This window comes from Thermobia domestica, chromosome 1, assembly GCF_964235325.1.
Source record: "Thermobia domestica chromosome 1, izTheDome1.hap1.1, whole genome shotgun sequence".
NCBI lineage: Eukaryota > Metazoa > Arthropoda > Insecta > Zygentoma > Lepismatidae > Thermobia > Thermobia domestica.
Genome location: NC_137454.1, coordinates 216,826,555 through 216,854,020, shown reverse-complemented (window position 1 = coordinate 216,854,020; position 27,466 = coordinate 216,826,555). Strand labels below are relative to the sequence as shown.

At 35.0% G+C, this 27,466-nt stretch overlaps 1 protein-coding gene across 9 annotated transcripts in view; it reads right to left on the bottom strand.

The window, feature by feature from the left end:
- LOC145693750 (uncharacterized) overlaps nucleotides 1–27,466 on the bottom strand; it is a 290,468-nt gene that overhangs the window by 99,617 nt on the left and 163,385 nt on the right. For all 9 annotated transcript variants that reach the window (XM_081770043.1, XM_081770044.1, XM_081770042.1 and 6 more), the window contains 5 exons: nucleotides 25,949–26,075; nucleotides 24,659–24,780; nucleotides 23,308–23,431; nucleotides 8,489–8,667; nucleotides 2,582–2,624 (listed from right to left, as the gene is read on the bottom strand). In XM_081770043.1, the coding sequence (XP_081626169.1) occupies nucleotides 2,582–2,624; nucleotides 8,489–8,667; nucleotides 23,308–23,431; nucleotides 24,659–24,780; nucleotides 25,949–26,075 (595 nt within the window). The remainder of the gene's footprint in view (nucleotides 1–2,581; nucleotides 2,625–8,488; nucleotides 8,668–23,307; nucleotides 23,432–24,658; nucleotides 24,781–25,948; nucleotides 26,076–27,466) is intronic.

The following is a 27,466-nucleotide window of genomic DNA, read 5'->3' as shown; positions in this document are numbered from 1 at the left end:
TTCTTGTAATGTTAGTATGTGTATAATCGTCCAAGACACGTATGTGGAAAATTTCATGTCAAAAGAGCAGTAAATAAGAACAATAAAATGAAAATAAAACTTTCTTAACCATTTAGCAACATTTTGTTTTACTCGTTCTGATTTTCGTATTTATAATTCTTTTCCCATGAAATTTACTACAAATATACATTTCCCGTTTATACACACAGTAACAGTTTTAAAAGTGCCCTGCAAAATTATCAAATTATATTCTTACAAGAAGACAGTATAGATATGCGACAATCATTTTGGACATGAGTGTACCTAGCTACAACTACAAGAGTACCCACTTAAGATTTTGTCTCCTTCAGTGATTTATTTTTCTAGCCTATGAATTTGTATAACACCACTTCTGCATGTTTTCATTATTGTTATTAATTTATATCTCTAAGCTAAGCTCTAACGTAAGACCTTAGTGTGAACCGACGGAACAGCTTGTTCTCTCCTTTTTGTGCCTCTCGAAGTAACATTTATATTATTCTAAAACTTACATTTTCCAGGGGGAAAGGTCCATTCGCTGTCTAACTGTATGTAAGCCATGTCTGCTCTGCAAAGTGCAATATTGTTTAAGTTGTCGGTGATGAAATGGTTTCCTCCCAATAAACAGAGCAGACACGAATATAGCGTGAAATGGAAGAAGCCAGAGGAAGGTGTGCGTCTGACCTGTTCCACCCATTGTATTGGACCATAGTGAAATTTAGCGCTTAATACAATTTTTGCTAAGTTAACTTTAATTTGCTAAGGAACAAAACGATTCGTTCAATCTTTGGTATAACGCTGTGTGCAATACTGTACCACTTTTTTGAAAAAAATCGAGATAATTTAGGTTTCCTACCCCTAGTTACAAGGGCAAATAAAACGACAAAAGAGCAGGTGAGTACCATAAATCTATTTACAATTTGATTTCTGCAATTCTTGAATATTATTTGTATTTCCGAGCTTATGACTCTTCCCCTGGATCACGGAGGATAGAAACAGGAAGAAGAAAAACAAAAGCATCAAGGAATAAAATGGAACGCACTTACCAAGGAAAGAAGCGGTGTTGGAACGCACTTTGTCAACTTAAATGATCACACATTAAATGGTAGTGATGTAACTGCAATATAGCGAAGTCAATCTTTTGTTTGACAGCTCGTGCTGTTATTTTTTTATGCCAATGCTATGAGAATTTTGTAATTACTGCTTCCTACTCATCACTTAACCATTCCTTTTCCGAATTTAATTTGGTATTTTTTAAATGAATAAATAAATTTCAAATACAAATCTCTCTGCTTCATTTCGGACCTTCAGTAGAATTTTTGTATCTTCTACATTGTGCTGTGTTTCTTTTAGATGTCTCGACAGACCTGACACTGGATTTTCCACTTTTGGATTTCTAATACGCTCCTTCACCCGGACTTTCACATTTCATTTGGTTTTACCTATGTAACTCTCATGGCAACTGCGTTTTATTTCGTAAATACCCGATCTTTCTTTGGGTTGTGTGTAGTTAACACTTAAATTGGATACTGTTCTTTTTCTAAAATTTTGGGGGATTTTAAATCTGTACGGAAACCGTATTGCGTATAGATCTTATTCAATGAACTCGTCAATCTAATAAATAAATAAAAAAAATAAATAAAATAAAATAAAATAAAAAAAAAAAGGCAATCCACCCATTTTCTGTTTTTCGTGTTGGTTTTAGGTCTATCGGAACGTATATCCCTTTTAACTTGGTTATACCAATAAATTAATAATGTGACTGGATATCCATTCATACTACCTAGCTTCCATAAATGGTCAATCTCTTGTCTGTACGTCTTGTTTTTAGAGAAGTAAGTCGAATAGGACAAAGAACTTCTTCCAAATATTTGTTTTGGTACTTGCACAATGAGCAGATTTGTAATGTATGTACTGTGTATCGGCTGTAGGCTTGTGGTGAACACTACTAGTTAACTTATTGTTATATCTTCTTATATTGAGATCTAAATAAGTAAGTCTACCTTGCTTTTCTTACCTGTAAATCTTAAAATACTATGGATATAATTCAATATATTTAGTAAAATATCTAACTGTGAATCATCCTTGTACAAGCGAAGTATGTCGTCTTCACATCTATAATAGTGTACCGTACCCAGTATCTGTTCTTTCAGAATTTTACTTTCAACTGAATGAGGTACCAAATTGGCTAACAATGGTGATAATGGATTCCCCATAGCCAGACTTCCGACTTGGTGGTAAATATTAGTTTCAAAGAAGATATTATATTTTAAGCAACAGTCGAGGAGCCTGAGCATTTCTTTTACGTCACAGGTACTAAGGTTCTTACTGTACAGGATGGTTATGAAAGACTTAAAAACTAATTGCAAAAGGATGGACGGGTACACAATGTCTATTGATGCCATTTTAATACTATTGGCATTAATTAAATTGCATATTTGTTGTACTTCTAAGCTGTCATATTGTATTTCTTGTACTTTAAACATCGTATCAGAAAACATTTAAAATATGATTTAGTTTTTTTAAGTACAGTAGATAGTAATCTAAACATCTGAACACTTACCTTCTCGTGAGTTTTCGTCTCTTCAGACTTTTCCTTCTTCTTCCTTTAAAAAAGAAGAAAATGTGATATTAGTATGAAAGTTTGATCCAAAAATAACAACTAAGTTCAGATATCAAGTAGAATGCCATTTTACCCATTTTCCCAAAGAAAGGAAGAACGAAAAAAAAATCACATGCATTGTTTCACTGAAAGAAAGCTAGGAATCAAAAGTTTTACCTTTAGACCTGAAGAAATTCACTTAAAGATTTCACGTCTAATATCAAATGAACCGTTAATCTGCAATTCAATTTGTAGCAATTAATTAGAATGAATGGACAACTGAAAGAGATTCTTGATTTGTATTCTTTAGAGATGCAAAAAAGCCGGCTTTTTTGAATCGATAGTTTTTTTCACATAAAAAGCCGGCTTTTTGGAAAAAAACCGAGAATTTTGGAAATTTTGGCTTTTTTCATTTTCATGATTTTTCTATCCAAATAGCTTTCTTATAGTATATTCTATATTTAGATAAGATTTCCACGACCTGAATGCCATATTTAGCTCTGTAATTCACCATCAAGATGGATGGAGCACATATTTTACGAATTAAAGCTAACATGAAGAATTGAGGGCAATTTTACAGGTTATTTAACTTTATTTTAACTTTTGAGTTATCGACATTTTTTCCTTCTCTAGGTCATTTTAGTTTGTCATCCGTGTTTCATTTCTAAGAGCTTAGTACTCCAGCTTCTAGCACGAAAGTTAAACTTACGTTTTTCTATATATCCGTCAAAGCATACGTTTTTCAATATGTCCGTCAAACCGTATTTCCACATTTCTGTTATACTGTAGTTGTGCAATGATTTAGCAATAATTTTCCAGATACAACCTTGAATACCAATTTATACAAATAATCAATAGCGGATTTAGAAAAGTACTTTGGGAGGGGTTTCTCTGATTGTTTCGTTTTCTAAAAAGTCCTAATTTTAATTGGGAGCAGCTTGAAGTTTATGAGTACAGGCATAACTAATATTTCGTTTCGTTTATATGTTTAGCAATAATCTTCCGGATACAACCTTGAAGATCATTTTATACTGAGAATCAGTGGCGAATTTAAAAAAGTGTTTTGGGAGGGGTTTTCTTACTATTAATGTTTAGTTTTTCTAAACATTCGTAATTTTTATTTGACGGGAGCTTAAAGTTTATGAATAAAGGCATAACTAATAGATATTTCGTTCGTTTTAGACATTCCACAACTTTGGAGAACAGGCTTTAGTCCGAAAGACCGATCCTCTAACCTTCGCAAAACCGTCACTGCTGGTAATTAGTAATAATAACGATTTAAAAACAATAAGAAAGGAAGTCGGCCAACTCCTACACTCCTAGTCGGCCAGTACACGCACTATTTCTACATTCTCAGATGGAATGAAGGAAGGCTTTGTCAGAATGGTCGAATGCTGGGTTGAATCCCGGACTTCCCGATAGAAGCGCAAAAGCCAACCACTCAGTCACGTTTGTTGTGCAGTTGTATTTAGCTTAACTTAAATATATTCCGTAGTCTTTTTTTTTTTTGTTCCGTAATGATATGTTGAATCCCTCTTGTTAAAAATTCAGAAAACTTGAGGACTGGGTAAACCGTGATGGTGGTCAAGGGCGCCCATGTTGTGGTTTCCAAGGAGGGGCAAGTATAAGCGACGTTTCAAAAATAGTTTCAAATTTTGCTGTAACTAATGTAAAAATCCTATTGGATTTTCAATATTCTGAAGTACATTTTCCTCTAGGGGGGGGGGGGGGCAAGCGCCCCCTTAACCCCCCTGATGGGCGCCCTTGATGGTGGTTATAAAAAACTTGACTGTAGAATTTCAAGAATATACAGAACCATGTGCAGCCTTTAATTGTATCATACAAATCTAAGTATTTCTCTTATGTTTTATTTTAATTTTATTTTGTTTCAAAATGAGGGTAGGGAATATTTTGAAGTAAAAATACTACATACAATTTTGCTAGTTATTTGTGTATTTTTTGAAAGAAGTTTTTACTCTTAGGGTTGGCTCGTTTACACCAGCTGTTTTTTATTAAATAACTGGTTTAAACTAAAAAAATTAAAAGAACAAAAATGCAAATCGTGTGAACTTCATGGTGACGTTTCACATGTCAAACCATCTGCATTAGTCTTATTTCCTTTTCACCTTTTAATCAAGGTGTCCCATGTTCAATTCTCGGTCGAACCACAACCCTTCTTTCATGTGTAAACCAAGTACTCTTTCGGATGTCACTTTAAGCGAAAGTCTTCTTCTTGATAACCTCGGTATTACGTAAGGATGTTAAGCCTAAACATACAAAACGAAACCAAATTATATATTTCTGCATGCCTGTTGTTTTATAAAGAAGCGAAGGTTGCTTAAATATATTGATTAAAATTGGTAAAATTTATCGATTGCCTACTTAGCTTCCAACATTAGCTTGGATTGGACTTTCAATGATACCTACATACTAAATTTGTAATTTAATACCTCAGTTTTAGAAAAATAAACACACTGCTGAACAAGACTGCACTTATTTAATATAAAAACACATTTACACGTGACGTTTCGATCTTCTATCCAAGATCCTCATCAGACGTACACTCACGTCTGATGAGGATCTTGGATAGAAGATCGAAACGTCACGTGTAAATGTGTTTTTATATTAAATAAGTGCAGTCTTGTTCAGCAGTGTGTTTATTTTTCTGATTTTATTCGTAAGACGTTGACTATGATTGTGTGTCACTCAGTTTTAGCGTACTGATTATAATACGTTGACCTTTAAATTTTACATGCAAATTAAATTTTACAGGATTTTCCCGTTATTGTTTTACATTTAAAAGAATGACGGGATTTTCCCGATGGCTAGGGCGGGAGTTTCTCAATTTAAGAAATTTACTGACCAACTTCTTTAAGCTTATGGGACCTCTTCCAGCATAACCCCGTTGTTGAATAATAACACCAAGGCGAAACAAACTTATTTCTGTGAATATGTAATATAAATACATAAAGCAAAATATCTAAATCAAAAAACCTGGTTTAAACCCCAAAAAAGCCTGGTTTAAACTGCCCCCCCAAAACGGGTTTTTGGCATTTTCAGAAACAACCATGGTTCTTGCCAACTCTGCTTACTTTTGTATATAGGAGGTTAAAATGTGTTTATTATATACATTGGTTAATCCTTTGGAATTCATAATGTAAAAATGTTGAAGTAAAATTGTTTAAAATATCTTTTCGAAATTCATGGTTTACTTTCGAGGTTTTATATTATTATCGGCATCAACCACTAATTAAATGACTTTCTGTGTTATAGAGAAGCGAAACAAAGTCTGCTTTATCGATTTAAAGCAGAATTTTGAAAAAAGCCCAAAATTTCCCAAGCAAAAAAGCAAAGCAGAAAAAACCGAGTTTTTTTCCAAAAAAGCCGGTTTTTTTCCGAGCCCTTGCATCTCTAGTATTCTTTAATTTAGATTACAAAGTTTACACTGATCTTTATAAAAAAAACTATTTGTAATAATTTGAAGTATATAACAGTTTACTGGGAGATGAGATGACTTCCTTCACTGGCAAACCCTTAACTTCTTAAACTATGATTTAACTAAGGATAATTGTTATGACTTTCATATAGAGCACACAACAAGAATGGAGATTGCATCTAAGAATTTGATGTTTTAATATAGATATAACCAATAGTATGAAGTTCAATTAGAGAAAAGTCGAATTTTTATACAATTTTATGTTTTTGATCTCGAATTTCCTTTTAACGCTACACTTTCACCAAAGTAATCTAGAATTAGTATTGGCTGAATTAGTATAGGTACTGCCGTCGTCTTCTTAAGAAGCACAGCATCGTAATCTATTGTATGGGTAGTTCCAAATCATCCATTTTTCATCTCTAGAATGCTACCCATCATTTAATTCATTTGGTGAGCCCTATTCAGCAGCCAGCTTGTTACGACAGAATCTATAAATTATTATATATATATCTGTTCATAATTCAATATCTTCCCACCGGGAACAGAAACAATTTCACATGAATAATACGAACTTATAGTCAGGGCTTTATTACTAACAATAATAATAATAATAATAATACAATGCGAAATCTTTTTATAATATATGTTGTTTATATATTTTTATTTTTTTCTTAAATTTGTAAAGATAAAAAAGAGGCCTAGTAGCCAACGTGTTAAACATACATTTCTATATTATTGAATTTAATGATTCTGGGAAAGGGATACTGTTGACAAAGAATGCTTCTCAACTACGTTTTACAAATTTAACAATATATTTAGTAGGTCTAAAAGAAGGTGTTAAAATTTGCCACACTTTAATTTTCCTAAGTTCAAGCTAATAATGGTTATAAGTAATAGTTTTGGCACAATAAAATATTGATAAAAGTGAATCCAGATTTAAGACTGAAAGCAATGAATATATATATATATATATATATATATATATATCAATATTGCGAGCGGTGATAATATTCAATGACAAAAGGCAAAAAGGCTACTACTCACCGCAAAAAAATATGTAGCAAAAAGTGCTACCTGTTGCATGTAGAAAATTCTGCTACATTTTTTTTTTTTTTTTTTTTTTTTTGGTGAGTAGTAGCCTTTTTTTGCTTTTTCTCACTGAAAATACAGTTCATACCAAAGGGTAATACTGCATTAGTTACAGAATTTTATGGATAAAATGTGAAATCTTACTGAAATTTCTTATAGACTACTTACGAATATTTGAAGATATTTAAATTTATCTTAAGTCTGGATTCACATTTCTCAAATATTTATTGCGCCATAACTTAACTTTATGGCCATTATCAGCTAAAATTTCCGAAATTCTGGAAGGAGTGAGAAAATTATTAAATCCTTTTTTTAAAATCACATATGAAAAAAGAAAAAAATTATAATTAAGGCTTTTTCTAGCTTAAGTGGATCTAAAATGAAAAGAGATCTTAAGATCAAATGCACTAAGAGATTGTATAGCACAAGTGTCATCGTTGAAACTAGTCTTTCGTTTCCTTACGTTTATTTTTTTTTCTTATCTCCCCACGACTATGCACAATGACTGAGGGAGATGTGGTGATGAGATGAATGATAATGGTGGAACGATGAACGTAGGATGAAACGGGAGAATTCGGGAAAAAATCATGCATACGGCATTTGTTCACCACAAAGCCGAGATCGAATCAGAGATGAGCGCTCTACTACTAAGCAACCGAGACCCAACTTACGTTGAATTATGAACAAACACATAGAACTGTTGTATTTGCATTATATATTCGTTTCGACAGTCCAATAATGGTTTAGACTTCTCTTGGTGGGAAACAGGCTTACTATATCGCGAAAAACAGTTTCAAAAAGTTCTGGACCTCGTTAACTGAACTTCCATTAGTCTGATGAAGGCATGAAATTCAGATTAAGGTGACCAATAAGATTAGAACTGCTACTGCCCAAATGCAAACCCTTATTTCAACGATTCACAGAAGTGACAACGCCAGAGGGTGGAGAAGAAGAGGCAAGGGTGTGCTTCAGCCCCCACCCCCCCGTGGCTACTCCGTTCTCTCCAGGGATGTAGTGTAATGTAGGACAATATAAAACTATCCTTTTCGGTATACAAAATAATTCCCTTAAAAAAAACACAGCTTGCCGCCCCGCAAGAAACTAAAGCTGGCGTCGTCATTGATTTACAGTACCGTTAGCATCACTAATATGTAATGAAAATGTGGTACATTTCTGATTACTTATATACTACATAGACCTATTACCTTCATTTTATATATTTTCGTTAGTAGTTAATTAGCTCAAAGTAGCAATTTATTTCTGTTCAATACAACTGATCAAACTATTAAATGATACTAAGTTACAATTATTATTTATACATAAATTGAAAACTGATTACTTACTTCTTTTTAATATCTTTAGTTTCTTTGGGTTTTGGTTCAGGTTTCACTACAGGCTCGTCACGAACGCACCGACTCTTCACACTACCATCTTGTCCGGTGACTTCGATCACACTGAACACAGAGGGCTGGCCACCAACAGTTACACAGTCAGGAGTTGGGCATCGTCTTCCTAGTATTTCCTATACAAAGAAACATTTAAATAAATATATTCTAATAGCGTAGAAACAGTCAACAACAGTTTGATGTTTCGACGTTACCACAATTATTACATATATAGAGTGGACAATGAAACAAGATATTGCTAGTTAGCAAGATACTGATAACTGTAATTGCAACTACCAAACATTATTGCTATAATGTTACTCGTAAAAGCAAAGGAAAGCAACAATCATTTTAAACATCAGAAATACATCATTTTGAGCAGTATACGTTACCCATATCTCCAGGGCTGGAGATTGCTATCTACCTATTAAAATGCTACAAAACCAATCTAAACGCTTTAACTCCAACTTCTAAGTTATAATTTCAAACTTTTGATGTACGGTTATTTGTGATTTCACGTTCAAGAAAGACAAATATTTTAAAGTGTTTGTACTTTAAGTAACTTATTTAAATAGATCTTTTATATATATATATATATAATTTAGTGTTTTAAATTATTGTTCAAACCCTTTGTATTGTAATAAACCTTTTCCAAAATCAATGCAAATAAACTGTGCTCCATCTTTGGAGTTCTTTTAGACTATATGTTTTTGGACGTTTATGTGTTTGTGGCCAATCTTTTTGACAATGAGATCTCGGGAACTACAGGCTCTAGAAAGATGATGTTTTCACTGATCGATTGCAAATTTTGTGTAGATTGTTCAGTTCTAATTGAATATTAAAAAAAGCATGGCCGTTATTTCTTTATTACATTTTTACGGGTACATTGGAAGTGTTGAAATTAAGAAAAAAAACCAAAGCATCATATCCTACGAGTTATACATTTCAACACTACATAATTGCATATAGGGGTTGTATCAAAGCCCAATGATAATGAAAAATGAAGGATAACCATTTCTGCAGTCTAAGATGAATCTTTATTTTTGGAGTGTTTTGCCCAATGAACATCACATATAACTGACAATTAATTGTGTAGTAATATGCTTGCTTATTAAATGCTGCAAGCAAGAAGAAAGAAAACACTGTTCATACATGAATTAGAAACTTCAATCGGAAGTAGGTTCAAATCTTACAAACGGTGCGAGATCTGGGTCGGATTTAGGGGGGTGCACCGGTGCACGTGCCCCCCTCCTTCGTTGTAAATATACACTATCTACAATGAGAAGCTAGCTATGAAAATAGCAACACTTTCCGAAACTTCTGCCATTATGTTTCCGTTTGGGGCTTAAAAGAAAGCAGAACTTTGCAAAAGCAATAGTTTAAGTCGATTTTTTGAAGATTGAAGGAAATGGATTCACCAAGCAAAACAATATAACATTTGTCAAGTAGGGAAGAAAACAGAACCTCAGAGGAGAGAACATTTTTTCTGAATACCACTTGCAACCGTCTTTAAAATACTTTCCTCTGTTCTATGCATCAGTGTTGTCAGGGGTAAGGAATATTGTCACATGTCACTTTGAAGAGTTTCAGTGTCATTAGTTATTTTTGTAGCGAGATATTGAAAAAGTAACCGAAAAATATCTTTATCGCAGCTCTTGTCTTTAAAGGGGCATGTACAAATGTTGTGAGGAATGACAACGAGATTCATGCTCATATGTGAATGATGCGCTGTGTAGAGAACTAAAAAGGGAGTTAGCGCAAGTTGCGATCGAAATTGCAGTGGAGTTTTGGTTTCTATAAATATGTTTGGGGTGCTGATTACAAACCTGTATAAATTAAGTGCCATCGTCAATTACACTGTAAGCTATGAAAATGTAATATTACGCTAACGGTGGACCATACCGAACATGATATCGTGACGTTAGTAACTGTATTCATCGCAAGCAGTGTTTCTCTATCTAATGTAGGTATGTGCAGTGTATGCTATCGTGGACATTTACCGCGCTGTACCGAAGGTCACCTGACGAAGCGTCCGAGGCGACATCTAGGGGAACCAGACAGAAATGAACACGTAAGAGCAAGGAACCCAGTATAATAGTGACCCCGTGTTGCATCAACGTCGGCTGTTAATCGGTCCGGGTGTGATGTTACCGGTTTCGTAGTGCGTCACATTACTCTCACTGTTAACGCAATCGTGTGATAATGAATTCTGCAAATATAATGGGCATTATTGTTAGCCATTACAAACATAGCCATTACAAACACAGAAATTACAGTAAAGGCGAGAAATGCAGCTGCATTAAGAATCAATGTGATAGATAAAACGGTGTCAACTAATAGTAATAATATACATAAGGAAAATTCAATAGACTATATTGAAGAATATGAATACGCAGAAGAAGACGTCTGATTATGAAGAACACATTGATGATCCAGAACCTGATAGTGAGGAAGGGTTGTTACGAAGTGATGGAAGCCAGTCGCCTGCTTATCTGCCAAGCCCCCAGAAGAGGAAGAAGTGGTTTTATATACCTTTTTAAAAACCAAATGAGATAATTGCATTCCAGGATTCTGGGAAAACTAAACTAAAATGAAATGAAATCTTTAAGGTTTACGTCCCACGTTTATGCCGGTTAGGCTAAAGGAGACGTGATGATGAGTAATGAATGAAATGGTGGATGAAGAAAGTGGCAGGAAACGGGAGAACCCCGAGAAAACCCACGCACACGGTATTTGTCCACCACACAGTTCACTTGGCGGGGGCTGGGATCGAACCCGGGACCCAAAGCACCAGAGGTGAACGCTCTACCACTGAGCCATCGCGGCCCCTGGGAAAACTAAACGATTAAGCTTCAATACAGTACAGAAACGATATCGCATGGTGCAAGAAATACATCATCTACGATACTTACGTCACGTGGTAGAGAGAGGGGAAGCAGGCTAGCGCTCAAAATTGCACGTACTTGACGATTATGCAGCAGAATTTAGCTTCTAGAGTAGTTCTCGCTAACGTCATGTTCACGACAGCGATATTCATGCTTGGGGTTTGGAAAAAGCCCGAGAAATAGGACTGACACGATTCACTGGATCTATCCATGTCTGGGTTGCAAGGTTTAAACGGAGACACCATCTTGGCTCAAGGGCAATAACCACATGTGAAACCGCTATAGCCTGGAATACAGATGGTGACATGCATTAAAGATGTGAAACGTTTCGCAAGAAGGTAAGGTCCTCAATGAACATGGAACGTATACAGATTTGTAATACCGATCTATGTGGTATACGGAAGAAACTTCACTCATCGCGAACTATGCATTTCAAGGGAGAGAAGTCGGTAAGAAATACAGTGCGGAGTGATCATGCGACAACTCATTCTTACACTATCCAACCCTTACGTCGGCAAGTGGATACGTCTTTCTAAAGATGCTGATAATTTATCAGGAACCTCTAGGTCAGTTTGGAGTGCGAGTAGTGCAACACATACTGAAACCGCAGAATCTGGTTTAAGTTGCTTCGGAGTCCGACCTAATTACGAAACAAATCCTGACGCAATTCTTTCAAGATGTCTACTTCCTATATGCAACGGAGGAGTCTCTTCTTCTGGTTGATTCACTAAGGACATATCGTGACAGGATTCATATCGATGCTATTCGACCACAAAACATGGTGTATACATTCAGTCATTTGATGTGCTATTCTTCCGACAGTTGCTGAAGCTGCAGCTGCTGAAGGCAGTGCTGAAGCGGATTGAAGATCACATTATCCTTCACGACTATCAGTTCACACCATCGTCGAGGGATTCAATTTCGTCGCTCATGTGTATTCTACATAATCAGTTCTGTTCTCTAATCTCCGCAGACTTTGTTCTATACTACTGGACAGTAGCTGGATATGATGACTTCCGAACAGAGATGTTTCAAACACCGCCCGAACGTATTTTTTAAGTTCAAACGCAGTATGACTTGGAAGACAGCTTAATACAGGCATTAATGACGTGCTTCTACTGTGATAAGCAACTCTGTGGTCATGTTCATCCTCTTAATATTTTGCCCAGAGCTACCAACAACCCATTTTTTGAACTCGGTGACAGAACATGCGCATGATTGTGAAGTGTAGTATAATTGTCGATGACAAATATTATGCACATATTTATAATGTACATGTAACCCTCTTACATGCAAACGAAAACATTGTTGCAATTGCAATCACAACTTGTGCTAACTCCCTTGTAAGGTTCACCTAGTATATATACCAAATTTCACCTCTTTACGACGATTGTAACTCCAAAACCAGAAGTAGATCATATCTCACAAACGGTGCGAGATATCGAAAAAATCCCCCCTTTACCATACCCCTTGCCGACTTTTATGAAGATAAAAACATATACCAAATTTTAACTCCCTACGAAAAATCTAACTCCAAAACCGGAAGTAAGCTCATATCTCGCAAATGGAGCAAGATATTGAAAAAAATTGAAAAAATCTTGGCAATTCGCATTACGATACATACATACATATACCAAATCTCATCTCCCTCAACAATTCTAACTCTTTAATCGGAAGTAGGCTCATATTTCGCAAACGTTGCGAAATATTAGAAAAATAATCTAAAAAATCTCCGCTGTATGATACCCTTGCCAATCAAGGCACACACATATACCAAATTTCACCTTCTACGACAATTGTAACTCCAAAACCGGAAGTAGGATAATATCTCACAAACGGTTTGAGATAACGAAAAAATAATCGAAAAAATCTCCCCTTTACCACACCCCTTGCCGACTTTTATGAAGATAAAAACATATACCAAATTTTAACTCCCTACGACAATTCTATCTCTAAAAGCGGAAGTAGACTCATATCTCGCAAACGAAGCGAGATATTGAAAAATAACTAATAAAAATCTTCCCTTTCAGACATCCTTTGCTGATTGTCATTACCAAATTTAACATACCTACGACAATTTTAACTCCAACCAGAAGTAGGTTCACAACTCGCAAACGAGAAGTAGGTTCACATCTCCAAAATCACAAGCTCTACACGTACTATTTTTGCTGGTGGATTGAAATTTTTCTTAGATTTGCCTGACAAACTTTTGTTTTTCTGCGTGATTTCCTTTCCGAGATACGACGAACAGATATTACAACTCAGTCTACACAGTACATCATTCTAATGTGAGCATAAATTTGATTGCCACTTCCTCATAATATTTGTACATGTCCCTTTACAGACGCAAGTAAAGTACGGGTGGACTCACAAAGGAAGTGAATTACTATAGATGCAAGAAACTCAGTGCACGTGAGCCAGGTTCCAGTTCCAATGTTGGCACTTCCTAACGTTTATATGAGATAGCATTGTGCTTATTTCTATTTCTTCACACAATTCTTACTTTGTTTCTTTATTGCATGTTATAATGCTTTGCACGATAAAAAAATGTAAGGCGTAAGTTTGAACGCTATCGTATGACTGCCAGTCACACATGTTACCAATACTCCACGCCAAACAATAATGATATATCTCCGTTACACAGTTATCTGCACATTTGCCTGTTAATATTATGACCTAATATTCGAGTCACTTTTCTTCAATCTCAAAAGAACTCGGCAGAACGAGGGTAGATGATAGCAGTCTCTCTTTATTCACAAAATAATAAAGAAAAATATTGAAACGTATTATTTCGTGTTCTCTTATCTTTAGTTACAGTCGTTTTGGTGAAATAGCATATTTCATTTGTTTGTTGTGCCTCATTTCATTATGTTCTCCATCTTGGCATATCGAGCCGCGACCATATTTATAAACGAGTAGTTACAGTAAACGCCACTAGATGGCTATACTACGTTGCGGAAATTTTGTTTTGAAGTCCAGTATATATGTAGTATTTGCTTCTTTAGTCTGTCTGTTGATTTCGACGAGAGAAGGTGCGATTGTAATAAGTGTTCTTGTAGAATTGAGAAGAACGTAAGAACAAAACTTCTTTCAGGTAAGTAAAAGATACACATTTTGTTTGTTCAATACTCTTAATACTCAAGGGAAAAAATAGGTAAGTCCCATAGTTAAGGCAAGACGAGAAAATCGGACCTTTATCCCTTTATGAAAATCCTTGCCTTTACTTTTATCAAGATACAAATACAAAATTTCATCTCCACATGGCAATTCTAACCCCAAGACCGGAATTATTCTTACACCTCGCAAACGGTGCAAGGTATCTACAAATATTCGAAATAATACCAATTTCATGATGCTTTCTCTCGATATTTATCAAGATACATACAGGTATCAAGTGTTATCCCACTCTCTACAATTCTAACTAGGGTAGTTGGGGTTAGGATTGTCGTAGCAAGGTGGAATTTGGTATATGTACGTATCTTTATAAAAATCGGTGTTTTTTTTTTTTTTCGATCAAATTTTAAAAAGCCAAAGGTGTCGTGAGAGGTTAAGATTTAATTCAAATATGTTTCTTAATGGGTTTCACTACCCTCTGAAGAATAACACAGTCAATAATATTAGTAATCAATAGTTCATTAGAGCTGTACCTCTGGTGCGTCGTCTCCTTCAGTGTACAGGGCATAATTGTGGAACATAATACTGAATTATTTCCAATAGTTCACCTTCAGCATCCATCTCCGCAAGATTAGCGTATAACAACGCAATGCCAGAAAAGTAGGCTAATGTTATGCTAATTTCCGCAAATTGAAATGCAGATGCTTCTGCTCAACTTTATCTGTATGTTAAATTGTTAACACTAAAGCTGTCTTTAACCACTACATTGGACCCTTGTTGAAATAACAAGAGTAAACTGGTAGACAGCCGGGACGCCAAAATGGTGTTCATTTAACACAATGTTTGCTGTGTGAGACCGGACCGTATCCGACCCGCATAAGGGGAAAAGGGCAAAAACGTTATTGTACGTTATACTGTGGTAAAGTAGTAATGTAGTAAAGTGCTGTACTTTAATATATATGGGGCTTACGTGATTGTACAAACCACACAAAATAGTAAGCGATATAAAAAGACAGTTGTTTGGTATGCAAGTATACTTGAACATGCCCAAAAAAATGAAATTCTCGGTGCCTAGAGTCACTTTCGCGCCAACGAAACTCTCAATTGCTTCACTGTGAGCAGTTGAAGGTATTCGCATTTGTGCTATTTCTCTATTCACTTTTACAGTGTTCTAAGCGATATCATTATTTTTCGCAACAACATTTTTTTAATCGATGCGAATAAGTGACAATCTAGAAAATAGTCTTGACTGTATTTATTTTGGTTTAACATCCTACGATTATGGACCGATACTAACAAGATGATGATGTTAAATGGATGATAGCTTGGAGAGAAGAATGGGGGAAGAAACTGAAGAACCACAAGAAAACTCACGCACAGTGTGTTCGTCTACCACAAAACCTACGAAAAAATCACTTCACTTCTTTTGATACATCTCTATTAACGTTATACGATTTCACTTCCCACTGAATTATTGTTTCCTTCTGTGTGCTTTCAGAGAGATTTAAAACTACCGTATGTTGAGTTTGAATCTGTGTGTGCTGAACATTCGTAGTAGAAGTGCGGTGAAGATTCTAATTTCTTTCCTACTGCCTTTCATTATTGTAAGTACAGGAGACATACTTTCTACCACATACTTTTATAACTACTGTTCAATACTTCTAATAGTCAAAAAGAAAATAGGCAAATAGTTATGACACGACGAAGGAAAAGGACATTAACAGATAAAAAGGAGGCAGTGATGCGAAAAGAAACTTACAAGAAAAGTAAAGGTGTGCACATAGAACTTCAGACAATAAAATTAGGAAGTAACATTTATGAAATTATCCCAATGATAGGTGACGGTAATTGTTTATTTAGGTCTTTATCCCTACAGCTATTGGGGCCCGTCGAAAGTTTCATGGAAATTCGAAGGGAAGCAGTAGATACAGTTTTGAGAAATTGGGACGAGTATTTACTCTTTTTAGGAGCATAAAATTTTGTATCCGAAACTGTGTCAAAGGAAGCTTACAGTAGTTACATGAACCGTAATGGTGTATATGATGGTGAAGTAGAAATTGGAGCAATTGCCGTCAAATATAATGTAACTATAAGAGTTTTCCTGAACAAAATCTAAGATTGTATGGGAACAATTTACTAAAGTGTATAAATGTTTTATTCAGAGGACAATATGACAGGGGCCATTATGACATGTTACATTGCTTGAAGAAAGAAAAAAAAAACACGGAAATATTGTATGAGACTGAAAATAATAACGCGGATTCGTTCCCTACGGGGAGAAAGCAGAACAGGAGCGTAAGAGGAGAGATAATGAAACCGAATCAAAAAGATTCGACCGCCTAAGTAAAGTGTCGGAGAAAATGAGTCAGAAGAGAGAAAAGGAGACAGACATCGCGAAAATACAGTCACTTACATATGAGAGTGAATTTGATAGGCGGTGTAGAATATCGAGGATATGTAGTGCCAATAAAAAGAGAAGATTCAAAAGTAGAGGTACACGCACAAAACTTCAGACAATAACATTACGAAATAACAATTATGAAATTGTCCCAATGAAAGGTGACAGTAATTGTTTATTTAGATCTTTATCTCTACAGCTATTGGTGTCCGTCGAAAGTTTCTTGGAAATTCGAAGGGAAGCTGTAGAGACAGTTTTGAGGAATTGGGACGAGTATCTACTCTTCTTAGGAGCATACAATTTTGTATCCGAAACTGTGTCAAAGAAAGCTTACAGTAGCTACATGAACTGTAATGATGTATATGGTGATGAAGTAGAAATTGGAGCAACTGCCGTCAAATATAATGTAACTATAAGAGTTTTCCTCAAAGATTTTCCTGAACAAGGTCCAAGAGTGTATGGGAACAATTTACAAAAGTGTATAAATGTTTTATTCAGTGGACAATATGACAGGGATCATTATGACGTGTTACATTGTTTGAAAACAACGTAAATACTGTATGACTGAAAATAAGAACGCGGATTCGTTTCCTACGGCCCTCAAAATGGACGGAAGAAGGTAGAACACGAGTGGAAGATGAGAGATAATGAAACCGAATGAATCAAAATGACTCGACCGCCTAAGTAAAGTGTCTGAGAAAAGGAGACAGATATCGAGAAAATGCAGCGACTTACAAGGCAAAAAAGAAAAATTGAAAATGAAAGTGAATTTGATAGACGGTGTAGAATATCCAGTATCAGTAACAAAAAAACAGAAACACCTCAAATATTGTGCTGCGTATATACAAAATGAAAATAACGATTATGAAATATTTATATATGACTGTGGTGATCTAGATAGAAAATGCAAGCACTGTCATTCTTTAAACTTCTCTACAGAGTATCCAAAGCATATGTGTTTTCTCAAAATGTTGTCACAATGGAAAAGTATCACTCGATCCATTAGTTCCATATCCTGTCTATCCACAAGATTTATTGAGTGAGTGTAATCATACATGTTGTGAATTTAGAAAAAATATTAGGTCATACAATAGTGCTTTCGCATTTGCTTCCCTTGGTGCATCCATTGAAACGTTGGTTGGTAAAGGCCCATATTGTTTTAAAATTCACGGTTGAATTTATCATAACACATCATCATTGTTCCCTCAGAAAATAAAACTGCAAAGTATGCCCAATTATATTTTCTTGATTCAGAACAGGTTTTGAATGAATGATTTAGAAACAATGAAGGTAAAGGTCTAGATAAGCGTATTCTGAGAAATTTGGATAAGCTCATATGGTCCGTATGTGTTTATGCTGTGTCTCTAAAAATGTTGAAAGATATTTATGAAAGTCAAAGAGAAAACATGGGAGGAAATTTTCCAAAACTGACTTTGTGGATTACAGGAAACCGAGAAACATTTCAAACAAGACGGTATAATGTACCAAGTGCAAATGAAGTTGCTGTAATTTTTTGTGGAGATGATGGTGAACCACCTAATAAGAGATATTTGTATACACGCAGAACCTGGGAAGCTTGAACGTATTAATCCATTGAGTGAAAATGTCGATCCCATGACATACCCTCTACTCTTTCCTCATGGAGAAGAGATATAAAACATTGCGTTGGTAATAGAAATATGACTCTGCTACTATTCATATCGATTATCAGTTAGAGAAGGTTTTAATAAGGTGTTGTGTGCCGGAAAATTAACACAACAATATACTGTTGATGCATATGTGAAAGTTGAAGGTAACCGATTAGAGTTCATCAGAAAGAATCAAGAGAAGCTTCGTGTTGAATTATACAGTGGCTTGATGGATTACATTAGTAATGAATGTAACATGAGGGGTGTACCTGCAGGACGAATTTTCATTCTACCTTCTACATTCCAAGGAAGCAAACGCTCATACCAGACACGATATCAGGATGTCATGGCTGCTGTGCGAAAGTTTGGAAAACCAGATCTTTTCATTACCATGACATGTAACTCATTGTGGGATGATATTCAAAGGTACACAGAGAAATTTCAAAAAGGTGATGATCGTCCTGATATGGTTGCACCAGTCTTTCACATGAAAGTTAAAAGAATTATTGGATGATCTCCTGGATAAACACGTTTTCGGTACTATTATAACAATGGTAATGGTTATCGAATTTCAGAAAAGAGGACTACCACATGCACACATACTATTGACATTGGCAGATGAGGACAAACTTCATGATGGAGATGATATTGATCAAGTTGTTTGTGCAGAAATACCAGACCCTGTAAATCAACCCAGATTACATAGAATTGTGTAAGGAGACATGCACAGTGGAAGGAGAATCATGGTCATAACAGAACGATGCGCTGAGTAGACAGCGCAGGTTCAGCTAATACTATTTCAGAAAACTCATTTCTGATGTTTAAAATGATTGTTGCTTTTCTTTGCTTTTACGTATAGCGTTATAACAATAATATTTGGTAATTATAATTGCAATAAGTTTTTGCAATTTACGAACGTTTTTCGTATCTCCGGAAGGTTTGATGAATCGATCATTCACGAAGCCATTTCTGCACTTGCCGGCCTGGTATCCAGGCTAGATTTTATCAAACCGAAAATAGCACCAGATATTATTAACATTTAACACATAAACTTTTGCGTTGTTGCCCGAAAAGAACCAGTCGAATGATAATTTAACTGAGTGACTCAAGTCAGCGCACTGACTACCAACCGACGGCTTATTCTTTTTTGACCTAGAGTTAACTACTTTTTAAATCAAGTATAATGATGGGTCATAAATCCTGCAATACTCTGGTATACAACATACCTATATTTATTACAGTACAACAAAGTATAGCCCCTCGTGATGGACTGTTTACAGCCACCTGCCTGCAAATTTCTTGATTCCATGTTGATACCACGCCTTGTTCGTAGAAGCAAACAAGTAAATCACTGCTATTTCCACCTCCTGCTGGTTGATGAATCGTCGTGATTTCACTGTGCCATGAACAGAAACAGGTAATAATCCGAAAGGGCAAGATCAGGACTATATGCTGAGTCTGGCACCAGTTCTTAATTTTTTTTTTTTTTGTTGCGTTCTCGATTCATCAATGCAGAATATTTTTGGCATCTTCATACATCGGCTCCAATTGTTCGGAAAAGATCGGCACTGATGGTACGGCCGTTAGGAACGAACTAGAAATGAATTACTACGCTCATAATTCCACCATACATACTTTATACTCGAAACGTCCCTGTTTGACGACCAGTTCTGAAAGCTGGCTCCTTCTCAATCATCGTTTTTGCATATTCGGATTTCAGAAAAATACAAACTTTTCATTGCATGTGACAATCCGTTTCAGGGAACACTCATTACACGGAGTTTGCAACAATTGCCGGTGTCACTCTCCTCTGGGTCTGAGCTGAGGTCAACTCATATGGCACAATGCGGCAGCTCCAAAACATTGAGCATTAGTTTACCGGTTGCAATGTTCATTTTTTTTTCTTTCTTTATCGAAAGGATAATGTCCTCTGAAATCTGACTCCACTAAACTTCTTTTATATAAATCTCTTTCGATAGCACACTGTAATAAAAGCTCGCATGGACTGGTTAATACGTTTGTATGTTAAATTATTGCTCATTATGTTGAATATGTATATTTTGGCTTTGGCTATTACAAATGTTACAATGTCGCACGGACGTCTTAACGCTAGGATCGTACCTCTCCAACTGACTTATTGGACTAACTTTTCGCGCTCAGTGTATCCAACTACAATATAATACCACCAATTCAATTCTCTTTTTTTCTCTTATGCATGCAAAATACTTTAACTGATCTTTACAAAATCTTGAACACTACCCGGTCGTTGGTTGATTCAGCGTCCCAAGCACAGGTTCCATCTCTCCGTTAACTATTCAAATCGGAAGTGGTTCAAATTACCCATTTCCAGTTTCGACGTTTATCGCCATAGAACGAAGACGGTTAACAGATAGAGAGAAGTGGTTTCTTGTAAACGATTCACCATCTCATGGCAACATCATGACTATTCCGAACACCCTAACAAAACCGAAAGTGATTCAAATTTAATATTATTTCTGGTTTCAATACTGGTTTCCACAGAGCAAACACGTAAGAGATATCGAGATGCGGTCTTTTGGAATCGATTCAGCTTCTCAAGAGTAAGTTCTGTCTCTTTCCTTAGTCATATATTCAAACCTGAAGTGGTTTAAATTAACGATTTTTGGTTTCAATCTTTATCTCCATAGAACAAAAACAGTAACGCATAGCGGTAATGGTTATGGATTCAACGCCCGAGGAACAGGTGCTATCCTTGATCTTATTAATCTATTGCTACCAGTAGTTGTGGATTTACTACTTCAAAGTTTGAGTACTGAATTCCCATACTTTCGTAGTTTACCGTAATTTCACATTGTGAGACAAAACTCATTAGTTTTATACTGCCCCCATATAAAATGATTATACGAATTTATAGGAATACACGTGCAATTTTCACTCTCAATATACTATTATAATACAAGGATTACTTATTTTACCAAAAGAAAGATTCACTAGTTAGTAGAAATACATTTTTAGAAAGAAAGTATAAATTGTGAAATAATTTATTATTATTATTATTTTGGCCTAAAGAAGCCATGTCACGTTCTCGTGCAAACAAGATCAACTTATTCTTGCAACTAAAAGGGAAAGTAATTCTAATGAATAATATAGAACTTGTAATTTAGTAGTTAGTATATGAACTAATTAAAAACACTGAAAGATAATGTAGTGGATAACACTGCAGTAATATATAACAAATATTTAATAAAATGATCAGAATAAATAACTTTAAATACCATATACCCAATAAATATATAAAGGAGCCAATAATTATCTCAAAATAGAATAAATAAAAATATGATAATTTCCCTACACCATATTAAGGAGTTTATTCAGTACACCGATATTATAGATGTTATTCAGATTACATAATTAAAATACGGAAATGTCAATAATTATGGGAGACTTCCAGATAAATGGGCAAAGCTATTCATTATTAAAGTACAAACAGTGAGACTGTAGGTTAAAAAACCCTACATTTAAAGACTCAGCTTTCCATATACATGTCTAATATAACTATAAATATTTAGATTTGAAGCACTAATTCAATTTCTAAGCTATCTAAAACAGTGGTTGATGTTCAGAACCGTGTTTCTGCATATTCCTGTCGTCTGAGAGTATCAGCCCTGAACTAACATCGAAATCAGTCATGGACTCCACTAAACTGCGAAGAAGTGAGATAGTCTAAGATAATCCGTTAGGATTCTTCAAGTATTTACACTACTTCAGTAACTGCTTTTCTCACTTTTACTACATGTAGGCAATGATGATAATAGCTATTTTCGGAACTTCTGAGGTAGAAGATCCGTTTGAATATTTCTGTTTATCAAAATAGATTTCATTTTACAATTTCTGTGACGAGTGAGTACTTTCCTAATATACAATATGAAATTCAAATCTTATAAATAAAAAACTAAACTTTTCACACAATTTTTTAAATAAAAAATAATAACACCGAAAACGATTGATTTAGACAATGCCGAAGTATACGGAATTGAGGTTTGGTGGCCGTGGTACACATTCCAAAGGTTCCCTCCCTTCTCCCAATCCAGCGTCTGGAAACAATATCGTTATTGATTCCAGATTTTACAGCTACCTTTTTCAACAGATAAAACCAAGAAATCCTGAAGTAGCCACAAGAAAAAACAAGTATTTACCACCTGTACGTATATTTTTAAGCAGCAAAAGTGCTAACAAGTTTTTATTTATTTTTTAAAGATTATATACACATCTATATAAGCATACTTTTTATATACCATATGACATTCAGCTGATGAAATCAGTTTTATCTTCACTAGAAGAATTCATAACTGAAAGGAGCACATTTGAAACATTTTACATAGGAAATACATACTTAACTCTGAATACAGATTAGGGGTACTTCCATAAACAATTAGATATTATCTTACAAATTTTAAAAAGGCAATATATACTACAAACTTTCAATATCACATTTAGTTATCAACAAAATTATTATATGGACAGAATGCAGTGCTTTTCGTCTTTTAATAGCGTTTATTTCTTCATTCCGTGACTTACTGACATAAAGAACTCCAATATTTGGAAGATCATACATAAGACAGGAGTCAATAGGTGTGTCTAAAAACATTTGTTACGCTTTACCTCTACTCCCTCTCCCTTTTTTTCTGAATTATCTACGAACTTATGTTGCTTGTGAATAACTAAGAATTCTTACTCAAAATAATTTGATTGAAAATAGTACATATTACTCACCTTGTCCTGTAACTTCATTGCTTCTGATAACGACTCCTTGTAATCCTTCCAACAAACAATATGATAGTGCATTTTACACTTATTCTGACACGCAACAGTAACAAAACCGACAAAGTCTGGGTCACTAAATGAAAAAGAAAATATGAATGTGAACAAATGTGAATATTCTTTATATACATATACGTGTTGTAAAGGAGACAATGTAAAATCAATAACCAGTACATAATGTCTAAATACATACATAAAAGTTTTAAATATCAAGAACATAAAATCTGACAAAACTGTGAAGGTAACTGAAACAATACATTACAAAACATGCACAGAACATATTAAAACATTTATTATTCTTACCTTAATCATAGAAAACTGTGCACTACTTAGTAAAATCTAAGTCATGAATCAGGTTAGCGGCAAATGGCTTAAGGATGATACATCCATCTCAAATTCATTTCAAAACTTTTACTTCCTCACATACTCATAATTCACCCATCCCAAGTAGATCGTACTCCATAAATCTCTGGTGGGATGGCAAAATCGTGTTTCCAAAATTATATAGAGCAACGATTTTGAAGACAGTTAAGCATGAAAAATCACGAATTTTTTGCAATCAGAAACTGTTCTTATATTCATTTATATAAATCTGCTTGGGAAAGAATTTTTACCTATTTCTTAATTCTAGTTTTCTGAGTATGAAGCATACAGGAGTGAAAACTGTTGATTTTATATATACACCGGATGTATCAAAAATCCGGGGCCATTGGCAAACTCGGTTATAAGTAATAATATGAAAAAATACAGAGAGAGTAAAGTTGTAGGAAGCAGGTGGGTTTCAACCTAAAACGATACATTTTTCCATTTACAGAAGCCGCTTGGGCTCCACATTGGTAAGATGACCTACGATAAATGAAAGTAACGTTTCCAGTTCGGCAGGCTGTTCGAGCGGAAGGCAGCAGCATGCAAAAAAAGACAAGGAGAATATGCATATTGTTGTGTAATAATAATAATAAAAACTTAGTATCCTCAAATTAGTTTCTAACAATAATGTATTGTTGGTATGGTGAGGGCTATAAGAAACAGCCTGCTGAACTGGTAACGCAATGCTGCTTTTTCATTTAACGTACGTCATCTTACCAGTGTGGAGTCTAAACGGTTAGTAACATTGGAAAAAATCCAGCATTTCAAACTGAAAACCACTTATTTCCAACAACTTTCATCTCTTTCCATGTTCGCATCTTTATTCATAATAGAGTTGACTTATGGCCCCGGACTTTTGGTACACTTGGTATATATACAATACAGAAATGCCAGATTAACACTTCTTTTCTATAGGGATGATAATAATAATAATTACCTGTAATATATAAAGCGGCTTGGTATGATATGAGTGCTCAGTTCAAGACATTTCTTGTAAGTACAGGTAGCGTCCGGTATATGGTAGACACGACACGTACGGCGTAAATCTTCCAACATATTCTAAAATGACAGAAACAGCACTTGCATAAGAAATATACGAACGTAATTACGTGTAACTTAAATAACTATTATTCCTTTTTCTTCTATACTATTTTCGAAAATCTTGAGTCAAATTCACTTACGAGTGGGATTAATTCATTTATTTCACCCAAACTCTCGAAGTCCAGATTTTCGGATTGACTACTTTGTACGATCACTTTCAAAATAACTTCGATACTTACAACAAATCATGCCACTATTTAATACGTCTTATTAAGATTCCACTGACCATATATTCTATAGCGCTACACCTATCATGCCAGGATCTGCTAAGTTTTTTAACGGAGTAATGTGTGGTTAAGTACTAGTTAAAGCTCTGCTTTCTCAAACTTTCTTTGTTGTCATCCCATGTCATATCATCCCACTATGCTGAAGCCAACATCAAAAATTGTAATCTCACCCAGATCATTCGGCTAGTATAGTTTTCTTTCTTTCTCTAAGGTAAAGTACATCACAGACGAAAAATTGTAATTTTATGCGTTCTTCTTTTGTCTATAAGCAAAACATACATCAAGAAACAAAATTAAGTATTACTTTCAAAATTATGCAATCTGGAATCGGTTAAGTATATTTGTTGCCGATGTTGGCTCCAGGTAAGAAACTGGCCCCGTTAATAATAGTAGTAATATTAATAGTATTATTAATAAAGCTACATTGTCTTATAACCTGATTTCAGGAAGGCAAAACAATATATTTTATTACCATAAGGTTCATTTTGAAGACAGCTAGGTTAATTTTAAGGACTAAGATTATTTCTTACAACACAATTTTATTTACTGTATCGAAAGAAATATACAATTAGTATTTACTGTAATCAACTATATACAAGAATGGCAAAACATGATATGTCATTTTTTTGGCCATTTTATGATTTTTTGCTTTAGTAGTCAATCATACTGAGATCCATACAATCTCGAAAATAGATAACAGCTTACTTAAAATTTCCTATTTAGCAGCATATATTATATCGGTTTTTCAACTGAAGTGAAAGTACTTTTAATGTAATTTAAAAACTTTTAATTTGCCCTACTGTAACTGTAAATCTATACATTACGTTTGGCCATCACATAAAACTATACTTCTCTCAGTATTGATCCTTGTATTAAATGTAAAACAGTTTAATACGAACCTGTAAATCTTGACCGCGTGTTTCTGGTATAACTTTCATCGTACCAGGCCACGGATGGGCCAAAAACTGTATATTTTTCTTAATAGTTGCTAGGCCCTTTTCAAGGGGATCCAACGCAGCTTTATATCTGAAACAGAATGAAATATTAAGCTGATTAAAATATTTGTAACATTATGAGTGGGAAAAAATAGATATAACACAACTCACAAAACTGAGCAGTAATAAATTATATGTGGATTGATCCAACTGAAATGTCTGATGGAGCATAATGTGAAAAAGTCCTGTATCCAAGAAATTTAATATGCTACATTATAAAGTCTATTGAACTGAATCTGCAATAAATCTTTATTATTGCCTATTTTCTTTATTGACAATTTTAGAAAGTGTGTCGCAGGTTAGGAAAGTTTTCTAACTTCAGCGAACATTAATTGCAATTTTTACTTAGTTATCTTGGTGTTCTCATGGAAATGTATTCCCAGCTTTATTCCCACAGCTCCAAAGGATCTATCCATCGATCAATGTGTCTAACTGCGAAGAAAGCCGCACTTGTCCGAGAGGCATGAACGAGTCATTTGTCAAGTGCCGTCAAATCTACGCGCGCTCTCTGTGAACAACTGACAAAGTATTGACATATCTTGTACGGATTCCCCTAAGCATTGTACTCTGTAGTGTGCTTTCATCATTAATAATGTATTCAGAACCCGAGAAATACACACTATCTTATGCCAACTTCAAGTAAAGTATTTGTAACTATAATCGAATTAAAATTAAGTGTACTGTTGAATACCGATCGGTGTATTGAGTCATTTCCAAGTATAGTTCACATGTCTGCCATCTTATCGCATAACAGACTAAGCACATGAGATGTCTAGGTTGTGTGTGTGTGTGTGTTCAATTATCGAAATAGTCCTGATATTTGATTCAGTATTATTTTCTTTATTGGTTGAGATGGGGTAAGTATTCTGTTTAGCAGGGTAGCTATATGAGACAGGGACCTACAATTTATCGTGGAATCGAAACCACATGAGCTCCTGCCGGGAATTGAACCCGGGTCTCCCGATCCAAGGGCGAACACACCAATAGTAAGAAGGAAGCTCTATTTTCTTATTTCCATTGAAATAGTATATCTCTCAGTTCATTATGGGTTGTGGGGAGATAAATTAAAACATTGGCGTTAATTTTGCATCCCGATAGCACGTGAAAGGTGGAATGCTTTTATGCTGGTGGCTGGTGATGTGCGCTTGCATATATAATATAGATATACTATCGCAAGAGCGTGAGTTCAAAACCCTGACACTCAACAAAGTCATTATAGAGCATGGTTATTTTCCTGTATTAGAGTAAAGGAGGACATGCTGTACAACGTAAGCGTTAGTACCTCACCTTAGCCCAGTGGCTAATGGACGTGGTTGCTTTGTGCATGGTAGTGGGTTTCCTTGTGAGATACTTGCCTCGTATATAAATCCAAGCATCATGGTTCAAAACTCGATTTAAAAAAAAGTAGGTCTTGTCTCATAT